This window comes from Caretta caretta, chromosome 23, assembly GCF_965140235.1.
Source record: "Caretta caretta isolate rCarCar2 chromosome 23, rCarCar1.hap1, whole genome shotgun sequence".
NCBI lineage: Eukaryota > Metazoa > Chordata > Testudines > Cheloniidae > Caretta > Caretta caretta.
In genome coordinates, this window is record NC_134228.1 from 1,983,215 (window position 1) to 1,996,497 (window position 13,283).

The 13,283-nt window shown below is 66.8% G+C and overlaps 1 protein-coding gene across 1 annotated transcript; it reads right to left on the minus strand.

Moving 5' to 3' along the window:
- Positions 1–572: 572 nt before the first annotated feature.
- EXOSC5 (exosome component 5) lies at positions 573–13,107 on the minus strand. The gene is made up of 6 exons (XM_048832807.2): positions 12,961–13,107; positions 11,086–11,199; positions 9,144–9,265; positions 6,775–6,915; positions 5,922–6,011; positions 573–868 (listed from the first exon to the last, which is right to left on the minus strand). The coding sequence occupies exons 1-6, from the start codon at positions 13,052–13,054 to the stop codon at positions 776–778; spliced, it is 654 nt and encodes a 217-aa protein (XP_048688764.1). The 5' UTR covers positions 13,055–13,107; the 3' UTR covers positions 573–775.
- Positions 13,108–13,283: the final 176 nt, after the last annotated feature.

Genomic DNA, 13,283 nt, shown 5'->3' on the forward strand with positions numbered 1-13,283 from the left:
TGGGTTTACACTGGATTTCCCCTGCAAATCTGCCCCTGACCCGAATCCCCTGACAGTTTAACTCTCGTCACCACCCCGCAGCACACATTGGGCAGGGGCTTTGGCCAACAACCCCCTGCCCTCCCCAAATCCTTGTCCCAGTACACAAGGGGTTAACCGTGGGGGGAGCACTGTGGACCGGGGCTGGCCCTGACCCAGCTTGGTGACAGATGGACTGAAACACCTGGGTGTGGAGGGGTCCAGATGTCTGCCCACCGGGCCCTGCCAGGTGAGAGCTTCCCTGCAGCAGGGCCAGGTGGAGATTGGCGCTGGGAGGGGAGACCAGCACCCCCGCCAGGCCTCAGTTTCCCTCCTGTCGCATCCACAATGTGGCAGCCGGGGCTCCGTGGACCGGGCAGCTCGAGGTGCGCCAGGACGAAGTGCTCAGAATCTGGCTGCCAGCTCCGGCCCTGCTGGAGGGAAAAGGAAAAGCCAGGAGGCAGGGAGAGCCCTGCAGAACAGCAGTGGGCCTGGGGGGCAATCGCACGGCCAAAGGACACGCTCCCATCCCACACACGGCGCAGACGGCTGGCTGGATACACAGACAGACGGGGGGATGCCCCCTTTTTAATGGGCCCCGATGCACAGAGTTCATCGCGGCAAACGCCGGGTTTGGGGTGATCTGGGCGTAGCCTGTGCGTGACGGGCAGGAGCCGGGAGAGCAGTTTCACAGGCTGGACGCACCGACAGGGGTCCCCGCTCGGCAGGGATCCGGGACCTGGCTGGGGGCCAAGCCTCACGTCTTGGAGTATTTCCTGCGGACGGAGTCCCGGTAGAACTGGAAGATGGCACCGCTGGCTCGCTGGGCGGCTGCGATGCACTGCTGCAGCTGGGGAGGAGTGGGGAGACGGGTGGTTAGAGCGGGGAGACCCCCAGAGACAGGCCCTCACGGCAGGTGCTGGGCTGGCTCTGTCCCCAGGGGCTCCCAACACCTGCCCCCCACCCAGGCTCGGGCTGCAGAGGAGAAGGCTCTTCACTTTGCCGGGGCATCATGGGACAGTTCCGCCAACCAACCTGCCCCGAGAGGCCTCGGGGGGAGGGGGGGCCCTGATTCCCCATCCCCAGGAAGGGGGGGCCTGATCCCCTTCACCCTCCCTGTAATTCATGAGGGGAACACCCCCCAGGTCCTCCCTCTGGGCCAGGACCTCCACACTCCCCACCCAGCCCCATGGCCAGCCCAGAAGTGTGAGGGGGGGAATGGGAGGAGAGCTGCCATCCCAGCACCCTACCTCCCGTCACCGTAGCAACCAGGTTGGGGCTGTGATTCCCCATCAATCATTCAAAGTTGCCCCACACCCAGGAGGGGAACCCTTCGCTCCCAGCCCCCTGGCACCCTTTTCCTGCAGGCAGCCCACCCTCGCCCCGCAGCGCACAGGAGGGGAGAAAACAGCCCAGGGGATCCCAGGGGTCGCTCCCCACTGGCCCCTCAGAGGGCAATGGAAGGCAAGCCCTCAACTGGGGCTCAGAGCCACCCCCCCGGCCCCACATGGGAGTTGAGAGGATCCGACAGGCCACCTACCCACCCACCCCGCCCTCAGCGGCTCTGCCCCCAGCGCCAGCCGCCCGGGAGTGATTGGGAAACCAGACGCGGCTGAAAGGGCCTGAAATTCTGCCCCTGGGCAACAGCTGGGCACATGCCAGCCCCAAGCAAAGTGCCACAGTGACTCCCCGCCCCGCTCTGCCGATGCCCCTCACTCCCGACCCACAGCCCCTGCTAGCCCAGCCCTGGGCTCCCACCAGCTCTGCCGGTGCCCCTCACTCCCGACCCACAGCCCCTGCTAGCCCAGCCCTGGGCTCCCACCAGCCCTGCCGGTGCCCCTCACTCCCGACCCACAGCCCCTGCTAGCCCAGCCCTGGGCTCCCACCAGCTCTGCCGGTGCCCCTCACTCCCGACCCACAGCCCCTGCTAGCCCAGCCCTGGGCTCCCACCAGCTCTGCCGGTGCCCCTCACTCCCGACCCACAGCCCCTGCTAGCCCAGCCCTGGGCTCCCACCAGCCCTGCCGGTGCCCCTCACTCCCGACCCACAGCCCCTGCTAGCCCAGCCCTGGGCTCCCACCAGCTCTGCCGGTGCCCCTCACTCCCGACCCACAGCCCCTGCTAGCCCAGCCCTGGGCTCCCACCAGCCCTGCCGGTGCCCCTCACTCCCGACCCACAGCCCCTGCTAGCCCAGCCCTGGGCTCCCACCAGCTCTGCCGGTGCCCCTCACTCCCGACCCACAGCCCCTGCTAGCCCAGCCCTGGGCTCCCACCAGCTCTGCCGGTGCCCCTCACTCCCGACCCACAGCCCCTGCTAGCCCAGCCCTGGGCTCCCACCAGCTCTGCCGGTGCCCCTCACTCCCGACCCACAGCCCCTGCTAGCCCAGCCCTGGGCTCCCACCAGCTCTGCCGGTGCCCCTCACTCCCGACCCACAGCCCCTGCTAGCCCAGCCCTGGGCTCCCCACCAGCTCTGCCGGTGCCCCTCACTCCCGACCCACAGCCCCTGCTAGCCCAGCCCTGGGCTCCCCACCAGCTCTGCCGGTGCCCCTCACTCCCGACCCACAGCCCCTGCTAGCCCAGCCCTGGGCTCCCTCCAGCTCTGCCGGTACCCCTCACTCCCGACCCACAGCCCCTGCTAGCCCAGCCCTGGGCTCCCTCCAGCTCTGCCGGTACCCCTCACTCCCGACCCACAGCCCCTGCTAGCCCAGCCCTGGGCTCCCACCAGCTCTGCCGGTGCCCCTCACTCCCGACCCACAGCCCCTGCTAGCCCAGCCCTGGGCTCCCACCAGCTCTGCCGGTGCCCCTCACTCCCGACCCACAGCCCCTGCTAGCCCAGCCCTGGGCTCCCACCAGCTCTGCCGGTGCCCCTCACTCCCGACCCACAGCCCCTGCTAGCCCAGCCCTGGGCTCCCACCAGCTCTGCCGGTGCCCCTCACTCCCGACCCACAGCCCCTGCTAGCCCAGCCCTGGGCTCCCTCCAGCTCTGCCGGTACCCCTCACTCCCGACCCACAGCCCCTGCTAGCCCAGCCCTGGGCTCCCTCCAGCTCTGCCGGTACCCCTCACTCCCGACCCACAGCCCCTGCTAGCCCAGCCCTGGGCTCCCACCAGCTCTGCCGGTGCCCCTCACTCCCGACCCACAGCCCCTGCTAGCCCAGCCCTGGGCTCCCACCAGCTCTGCCGGTGCCCCTCACTCCCGACCCACAGCCCCTGCTAGCCCAGCCCTGGGCTCCCACCAGCTCTGCCGGTACCCCTCACTCCCGACCCACAGCCCCTGCTAGCCCAGCCCTGGGCTCCCCACCAGCCCTGCCGGTGCCCCTCACTCCTGACCCCAGGAAGAAGATTTCACAGGGCCTGGAGGGAAACAGGAGCGCAGAGCTGAGCTGCAAACGCAGCATGGCCCAGCATCAGCGCTCTCGCCCGTCCGATCCCCTGCCAGGGCACTGAAGGGTTAAGAGCCAGCCAGCGAATGGCCCCCCGCTCCCCGGTGGTCAGTCCCCCACGCAGGCAGGGCTGAGATCCGGGCCCCCCAGCAGCGAGGCTCTGAACGTCAAGGCAATTAGCTCGCCGCAGCCCCCAGGCTGGGCAGGGAACGGATCGAGCGGCAGCCGGCTGGGACAGCCAGAGACCGGGGGGGACGCGCACATGCAGCCCGGGGGCAACAGGCGCACGGAGCCACAGCCGCAGGCTGTGATGTGCGTCCACGGGGCCGACGCAAGCCCACACCACAGCGACGCACACAGACACAGCCACACGCTGGCAGCCGTGGGGGCACAGGACGGCAATGCGTGCGCACAGAACCACAACCATCCACGCCACAGCGACGCACACAGCCAGAGCCGTGCGCTGCAAAGCAACGGCCACACAACACGGCAACGAGTGCGCAGAATCACAACCACACACCGGAAAGCAATGTGCGCGCACCCCCCCCCCAGAGCAACGCACCCCCCCCGAGCAACGCCCCCCCGCCCCCCCCACCCCCACAGCGACGCACACAGCCAGAGCCGTGCGCTGCAAAGCAACGGCCACACAACACGGCAACGAGTGCGCAGAATCACAACCACACACCGGAAAGCAATGTGCGCGCACCCCCCCCCCAGAGCAACGCACCCCCCCCACCCCCAGAGCGACGCACCCCCGCCCCCCCACCCCCAGAGCAACGCACACCGCCCCAGAGCGACGCACCCCCCCAGAGCAACGCACACCCCCCCAGAGCGACGCACACCCGCCCCCCCCACCCCCAGAGCAACGCACACAGCCAGAGCCGTGCGCTGCAAAGCAACGGCCACACAACACGGCAACGAGTGCGCAGAATCACAACCACACACCGGAAAGCAATGTGCGTGCACCCCCCCCACCCCCAGAGCAACGCACCCCCCCCCAGAGCGACGCACCCCCCCCGAGCAACGCACCCCCTCCCCCCCACCCCCAGAGCAACGCACACCCCCCCAGAGCGACGCACACCCGCCCCCCCCCACCCCCAGAGCGACGCACACAGCCAGAGCCGTGCGCTGCAAAGCAACGGCCACACAACACGGCAACGAGTGCGCAGAATCACAACCACACACCGGAAAGCAATGTGCGCGCACCCCCCCCCCAGAGCAATGCACCCCCCCGAGCAACGCCCCCCCGCCCCCCCCACCCCCACAGCGACGCACACAGCCAGAGCCGTGCGCTGCAAAGCAACGGCCACAAAACACGGCAACGAGTGCGCAGAATCACAACCACACACCGGAAAGCAATGTGCGCGCACCCCCCCCAGAGCAACGCACCCCCCCCGAGCAACGCCCCCCCGCCCCCCCCACCCCCACAGCGACGCACACAGCCAGAGCCGTGCGCTGCAAAGCAACGGCCACAAAACACGGCAACGAGTGCGCAGAATCACAACCACACACCGGAAAGCAATGTGCGTGCACCCCCCCCCCCAGAGCAACGCACACACCCCCGAGCAACGCACACCCCCCCCCCAGAGCGACGCACACAGACACAGCCGTGCACTGGAAAGCAATGTGCACACCCCCCCCCGGGGGGCAGAGACCAGCCCCAGCAGTGCGCTCTGGCCACACCCGCTATGCCAGCACAGGGGATGCAGCGCAGGCTCCATGCACGGGGGATTCTCCGGGGGGGCTTCCCACCCCCCTCAGATCCTGCACGCTGCTGCGCCGTGGGGCGAAGGCAGGGCCCCGCCGGAGACCCACCAGCTGACACTGAGCAGCTGCTGTGGCCGGACGTGCCGGGGTGCTGAAGTGACCCCTCGCGGGCACAGAGGGGAGCCGAGGCGCTCGGGACCCCCACCCCGACCGAACCAGCAGGACCGCTCGGCGGCCCCTCGCCCCGAGGGGGGATCCGTGCCCTGCCCCGTTCAATAGACCCAGGAGGAGGAAAAGGGTTTTCAAGCAGCCAAACCTAACTGGGATTCAGCCCAGGCCGGCTGCTCGGCCTGGCAGAACCGTTTGTCTGGGACAGCCAAGAACACATCCATGGTCCCGCCTGCTCCCCAGCAACGCGCCGGGTCGGGAATACTAACAGCCTGCCCTAGCGGACCGGGGTCCTTCCTCCCACCCCCCGGGGATTCCCCTCCCCTGCCTCAGCGGCACCCCCCCTTTCTTGTCTCACGCCGGGCCTGTACGGGGCTTGGCCCCCCCATAATCCCAGCTGCTCCGCACCCTGCTGAGTTCAGCGACACCCCGGAGCCCCAGTTCCCGGCCACGGCACCGCACCCCAAACCCAGCCCTGCTGCCAGCAGATCCGTCTCCACCCGGCAGGGGTCACACAGAGCTCCCGGCACCCCCCCCACATGAGATCTCCGAGCCTGATCCAACCCCTCCGCCCCCTGCTCCCGTGGGTCTTAAAGCCGGGTTTGCCCCCGCGCCTGGCGGCCCAGCCGCCCGGCCACGCCCTGCTCACCTCCTCCACCGAGCAGGTCCCCTTGGTGGTGGACATGAGCACCTGCCGCTCCACGCTGCTGATGGCGAAGGTCACCACAGCCCGAGCCTCCTGCAAGGGAAGGGGGAGAGCGTGAGCTGCCCGCCCACGTCGGAGCCTTTCCCGTTCATCCTAGGACCCTCGCAGGCCAGGCTCCAGCCTCTGTGGTCCCTTCGCTAACGGACCCCAGCCCGATGCAGAACACACAACTCCCCTCGCATCAGACCCGTTAGCCAGGCAGCCTGCTCGTGCCAGCATCCAGTGGCGGAGAATTCCACAGGTCACACCGACTGCCCCCATGAAGTGGGATTATTTCGACTTCACTATTTCTGCTCCCAGAGGTCACCACCTCGCATTTTGCCTCAGTTTCACCTATTTCTGACTCCCAGTCGCCTGGCTGCTCTAACCACTAGACCCCCTCTCCACTCCCAAAGCCAGAGAAGAATCCTGGCTCCCATTCTCACTGCTAGACCCCGCTCTCGGTACACACGGAGCAGATGAGGCCTGTGGGGAGAGTGGGGGAGCATTGATTCCCGCCGCCAGGCAGGAGGGTCAGGGGCTGGCAACGTTTACGAACCATTAAGAGCATTCAGGCTCGGAGGAGCGGAGGTAGCTCAGCTCCATGCTCCAGGGCACCCGTCAGCACAGGGTCAGGAAGGAACACCCCCCCCCCGCCCCAGATTGTGCAAGGCACGGCACAGACCCTGCCCCCCCCCCCCCAATCAGGGGCCCCCCTTGTGCTGGGTGCTGCTTCTAGTCCCGTGGGGACACCATGGCGCTAAACCCAGACACCCCTGGGGCACAGCCGCCTGGCCCTGGGCGGTCCCACACCCACCTTCTCCTGCTTGGCCGTGGGGTCGAGGCCGATGGCCCCAGTGGCGTCCAGGGTGCACGTCACCCCACAGAAGAGAGACTTCATGGGCAGGCCAGCGTCCATCAGCCCCATGCAGGCCGCGTTCAGGCAGCAGGCCAGCAGCTGGGTACCGGGTCAAGGAAAAGCTGGCAGCTAATTAACAGGGAGGGGTGCCGCAGGCCGTCCTCGCTAACAGCCCCAGCAGCGCTGACCCCAGCTCTTGGCCGCTGCGTGCTACACGGAGGGAAACCACCACTTGTTTCTTCAGAGGGGCCATAAGTCCCTATTTCAGCACATGCAGAGGTCGCCTCAGCTGGAAAGCGCACCTGGATCTGCAGGGTCTGGAGGATGTGGGGGCCGCAGGGGGCTGGGAGCCAGGACTCTTGGGTTCTATCCCCAGCTCGGGGAGGGGAGTCTCGTGGTTAGAGCAGTGGGGGCTGGGAGTCTGGACTCCTGGGTTCTATCCCTGGCTCTGCCACAGATTTGTGTGACCCTGAGCAAGCTACTTGCTCTCTCCGTGCCTCAGTTTCCACACCTGAGTGGCTGTGCAGGGGGTGCTGCCTATGGCGGGTGGTCACTTGGAGGAGCCCGGCTCCAGGGCCATCAGGCTAGCGCCTGTCACCAGAGCTAAGCACCGCCTCCAGCTGAACCGGGCATGCTGCAGGCGTTTTCAACAGCAATTCAATTCCCCTTTAAAGAGGGCAGCCTAGTAACGCTTGGCTTCCCTGGGGCACCGCATGGCTTCAAACACTCCACAATCGGCCTCCCTCCTGGAGCACAACAGAACCCAGGAGTCCTGCCCCCCAGTCTCTGCCTGCCCCAACCTCAAGACCCCACCCCTCGCCGGAGCTGGGAAGAGAACCCAGTAGTCCTGACTCTCTGAATGGGGCCTGAGGGCTCTAACATTTCACTGGACATGTGGAGCCCACCAAGCCCGTAACCAACCAGCTCCTGCCCATAAGTAACCCACCCCCAGCCTCCCTGGGGTCTGGCTCCCTCTCCAGGGGCCCAGCCCCCCCCTCCAGGGGCCCAGCCTGTGTGGCAGCTGCAGGAGCATCTGGGGGCGCGCCATGGGCCAGCCCCCCATGGCGCTAGCTACTGTTCACTTACTAGGTGTATTACGGTAGTATCCTGGGGTCCTGACCCAGACCTGGCTTTGCTAGGCACTACCATAATACACCTAATAAGAGAGCAGTACCAAGCTGGAGCTCCAGTTATTTATTAGGTGCATTACAGTAGGGCCAGGACCCTAAGGTACTACCATAATACACCTAATAGATGTACAGCACCCAAAAAGTTGGAGTTCTGGACTGGTCCATTTCGGGCTCCTACCACGTTACCACACCGAAGAAATGTACAGTGCCTAGCTATGGTTCATAACTGGGGTGCCTAGGTCTTACCATAATACACCTAACACACACAGCACCTAGCACAATGGAGTCCTGCTCCATAACTGGGAGGCCCGGCCCATAACTCCTTTGTGCTGGGCACTGGTCCTCACGTATTAGGTGCATTACGGCTGTGCCTAGCAGTCCCGAATGGACCAGAACCCCCCGGGGGCTGTATGTGTACTAGGGGTCTTGGGGTAGCACGTAGGGGCCCCCCGCCCGGAGCAGGACCCCGCCGGGCGGTTGCTGCAGGTGGAAAGGCTCCGGCTGGGTCCCACGCCCTTCCTGCCAGCGCTAATCCTCCCCCGGGGATTTGGCTCAGTGAAAAGCGAGAGCCCTTCCCGGCAAGGCCGAATTAAGTCATCACTCCTGCCTCTGTTCAGATGGAATCCGACACCCCTGGCTGCCGCTAATCCCCACGCCTGGCTCACACCCCAGAGCCGGAGACCTTGTCACTTCCCACCCGCATCTCACGCCATAATTAAATTCCTCCAGTGCCCTGGGAAGGCTCTGCTGCCCCGCCCGCTCTGCAGCCAAGCCTGTCCCAGGAGCCCAGGTTGACACCTGGTTCCTCTGCTCTCACTGACAGAGGACTGGGCGAGCAGGGGCTGTGGATCGGGAGTGAGGGGCACCGGCAGAGTTGGGGTGGGCCCAGGGTTGGGCGAGCAGGGGGCTGCGGGTCGGGACTGATGGGCACCAGCAGAGCCGTGTGTGGGGACCCCAGGCTGCCATTCCCCCTTCGAATCTCCAGGCTGGTTTCAGTGTAACGGGAAGGCTGCAGCCCCGGGCCCGATGGGAGACCAACCTTCCCTGGCGCACTGGGGCATACCCCCAGGATGGCCACTGCCACAGCGCTGCTGCCACCTAGAGGCGACAGCCAGTAGTTCCCGGAGGGCTCGGGCAGGAAGAGCAGGAGGGCACCCGCGGGAGAGCGCCCCTGGCTGGGCTGCCTGTGAAGGATACGGAGCCCGCGTCGCTGATCACCTGCAGCACAATGGTGATGGAGGTCCGGGGGTGCAGGGCGCCCAGGAGAGCCGCCTCACATGTCTTCCTGATCAGCTGCTCCCGGTTCTTCTCAAAGACACCTGGGGGAAGGAGAGAGGGGGGCCAGGCTGAGCCAGGGGAGGGCACACCGGGAGCTGGACAAAACCCCCCAGCAACCCTCCATCCCTACAAAACCAGCTCCTCTTCAGCTCCGTGCTCTCCCCCCGCCAGCTCTGTGCTCTCCCCCATGAGCCATCTGCCTGATTAGCCTGTATGACGCCAGCGCACAGACGTCCCAACGCAGACTGCACCCCCGACGTGCCAGGCAGTGCCCCAAAGCCCCCCAGCTGAGATCTGGGTCCCTCGCCATGCCGGGTGCTGCCCCACAACTGCCCCATCCCCCGCCCAAGATTGGGGAGGCCCCCGTCCTTCCGGGTGCTGCAGACAGCTTAAGCCCTAAATACACAGGACAAATGGAAGGAGAAGGGACTTGGATGAGTCAGACAGGGACCCTGGAGCAGGGCAGGGTCCTGACTTCCAGTCTAGAGCCTTACCCACAAGGCCAGTCCCTTCCACGCATGCAAACAGCTTGCTTCAGTTTCCCCATCTGAAAAGTGGGGGAGAATTCTCCCCCCTTTATCTCGTCTACGGAGAGAGAGTCCTGCCCCGGCGACATTACGCCCGAGCCCACGCTCGCCGGGCGGCTCTGGCTACACAAGGCTGTTTCTCCAGCAAGAGTCAGTGCGACAAAGCTGAGAAATGTCAACAGTTCTGCAGAGGAAAATCCTCCCGTTGTTTCTTAATTTAATTATTTGCTGTGGAAGCGCCCCTGGGAATCTGACAGTTTAAAAAAAGCAGCCTGCCGAGATCCAGAAAGCGGGAGAGATGCTAACAGTTTGTGGGGCAGGGCTCCAGGGGGCCCAGCTGCAGGGAACCGACCCGATGAGCCCCAGGGGCAGGGGAGAGCCCACCAGGGGTTAACACCGCCATTGTGGCACAATCCAGACAGAGGGGAGCGTTTAGGAGGCTACATGGCCTTATGTCAAGCTATTGTCTGTCTGTCCCGCCACACCCCCCTGCACGGATCCCTCCGTTCACTCCCCCCACTGCACAGGGCTCCCCCATCCACCCATGAGTCTTATCTGGCCACCATTCCCGTAGCAGGTCAGCACCTCACAATCCTCAGTGGATTTACACACACACATATCCCTGGCAGGGCAATGCTGTTACCCCATTGCACACACGAGGCACCGACCTGCAGTGACTTGACCAAACCCGTGGCAGAGCAGAGACTCGACCCAAGGTCCGTCCAACCCTCCGCCCGCCGGGGAGACGGCGCGACCCAAGCTGCAGCACCGTGATCTGTATCCCAACGGGACACGCGTCCCGTTTCGCTAGAGGGCGACGGGCTCCAAAAAGACGGCACAACCCCGCCCCCACCTTGTAAATCCCCGCTGGGCTCAGGGATGAGGCCACGCGCAGCCACTTCCCCTCACGGGGTCTCAACGGGGACCGCTCGGGGCCGCTCAGACGCCCCGTATCATCGGAGCTCACGGAAGCTGGAGCTGGACGTGCGGGGGGGGGTATCGGATCGTGGCAGAATTGCTCCACGAGACCTAAGAGCTGCACGCTGCTTTGTGATGGCAGGGGGGCACAGATTGTTATGGTGGGGCTGCTGGCGAGCCCCCTACTCAGTACGCTAATAAAATTCTCTTGTTATCGTAGGGTTCATTTTAAACATTGCGTAAACAGCGGGGGGTTTGAAGGATATAGCGATTTGTTTGGTTTTTAAATAGCCTCCAAGCTTTTGTTCGAGGCGTAATCCTGGCCACCGCCTGTGAGGCCCCCCAACCCCAGCCAACGCCCCCCTTTACCGCTGACAAGGCCCATGGGGGGCGCTCTCTGTCCCCCCGTCACTTACCCGGGAGCCCCACTTTGGGTTTGAGCAGCACTTCCACTGTGGCCTTGTCGTACAGCTCCTTGCTGACTTTCACCTCCGCCGGGCCGTACAAGCCAGCGAGGACCGAGGTGTCCCCTGAGAGGAGAGGCGAGAGCCAGGTCAGACACAGCCCCTGGGCTTCCCCCAGCTTCTGCCCCGGGAGCGGAGCCAGGACAGGAATCGCAAGCCCACGGCAGGGGGCAGGCCCCAGAGGCAGGCCCCAGGCTCCCAAGAAGGGGGTCCCCGAACTCAGCTGATGGCAAACGCCCCCCTGAGCTCTGTCTGGGATGGGGGAGGTGTCTCCAACAGCCCCTGCTGGCCAGGCAATGAGAGAGGGCCAAATTGGGACCACGGAGGGACTTCCAGAGGAGACACCCCCCAGACGGGGGAATTGGGGAGCCCTCCCTCTACCTGCGGACGGGGTGGGAAGGGGAGACTAGCCGCTCCCTTTGGGGGAGACAAACCCACTACCCACAGGGCAGGGGGATAAGCGGGTCCCTGGGCCGAGGGGAGAACAAGTGGGTGGAGAAAGAGCCCTTGGGGTGGAGGAGGGCAGGGAGGTTGGGGTCCCTGGGGAGCCCCAGGGAATGGTCGGATGAGAGGACCAGTGGGGTGTGGGGGGAGGGAGACGGGAATAAGGGGCAGCCCGTGTAGGGGGCCAGGGGTGTAGGGGTGACATGGGAGAATAGGGGTCATGGGGGGGCCCAGGAGGAAGTTTTGGGGGAGGGGAGGATCCCGCGGGGGGGAATAGAGGTGAGGGGGATCCCGGGGGAGGTCCAGGGGTGAGGGGGGATCCCGGGAGGGTCCTGGGGGGGGGAATGGGGTGAACGGGGGGTTCGGGTCCCGGGGGGGTTCGGGTCCCGGGGGGGGGTCTAGGGTTGACGGGGGGGTGCCGGGGGGGTTCCAGGGGGGGAATAGGGGTGATGAAGGTCCCGGGGGGGGGGTCTAGGGTTGACGGGGGAGTCTCGGGGGGGAATAGGGATGAACGGGGAGGTCCCGGGCCAAGGGGGGTCCTGGGAGGGTCTAGGGTTGATGGGGAGGTCCCGGGGGTGGTCCTGGGGGGGTCTAGGGGTCCCGGGGGGGTTCTAGAGGTGACGTGAGGGGTCCCGGGGGGGGCCTGGTCCCGGGAGGCCTGGGGGGGGGGTCGGGTCCCGGGCCGGGGGGGGTCCCATGGGAGGTCTAGAGGTCCCGGGGGGTCTAGGGGTGATGGGGGGTCCCGGGGGGCTCCTGGGAGGGTCTAGGGGTGACGGGGGTCCCGGGGGGGTCTGGGGGTGACGGGGGGTCCCGGGGGGGTCTGGGGGTGACGGGGGGTCCCGGGGGGGTCTGGGGGTGACGGGGGGCCCTGGGGGGGTCCCAGGGTGACGGGGGGTCCCGAGGGGGTCCTGGGGGGGCTCTAGGGGTGACGGGGGTCCCGGGGGGATTCCTGGGGGGCCCAGGGGTGACGGGGAGTCCCGGGGGGATTCCTGGGGGAGCTCTAGGGGTGACGGATTTCCGGGGGGCTCTAGGGGTAACGGGGATTTCCGGGGGGGCTCTAGGGGTGACGGGGGGTCCCGGGGGGCTCTAGGGGTGACGGGGATTTCCGGGGGGGGTCTAGGGGTGACGGGGGGTCCCGGGGGGCTCTAGGGGTGACGGGGGGTCCCGGGGGGTCCCGGGGTAGCTCTAGGGGTGACGGGGATTTCCGGGGGGCTCTAGGGGTGACGGGGATTTCCGGGGGGCTCTAGGGGTGACGAGGGGTCCCGGGGGGCTCTAGGGGTGACGGGGATTTCCGGGGGGGGTCTAGGGGTCCCGGGGGTGTCCCGGGGGGCTCTAGGGGTGACGGGGGGTCCCGGGGGGGTCCCGGGGGGGCCCCGGGCTCACCCTGCAGGAGGGCGGCGGAGCCGTCGGGGCGGCCGAGCGGGCCCAGCTCGCAGGAGAAGCGGCGCAGGCCGCAGCCCCCCGGCTCGGAGCCCATCGCGCCCCGGAGCCCCGCGCGGAGACCGGCCCCGCCCCCTGACCCCCGCGGCGCGACCCCACTTCCGCTTCCGGGGCGCGGGGAACCGGCCGGAGCCCCGCCCATCAGCGCCGCCTCGGGCCACGTGCGGGGGAGGGGTCACCCCGTTACCATGGTGATGGAGAGCGGTCGCTGTTGCCATGGGGACCGGGAGGGGGCGGGGTCGCTGTTGCCATGGGGACCGGGAGGG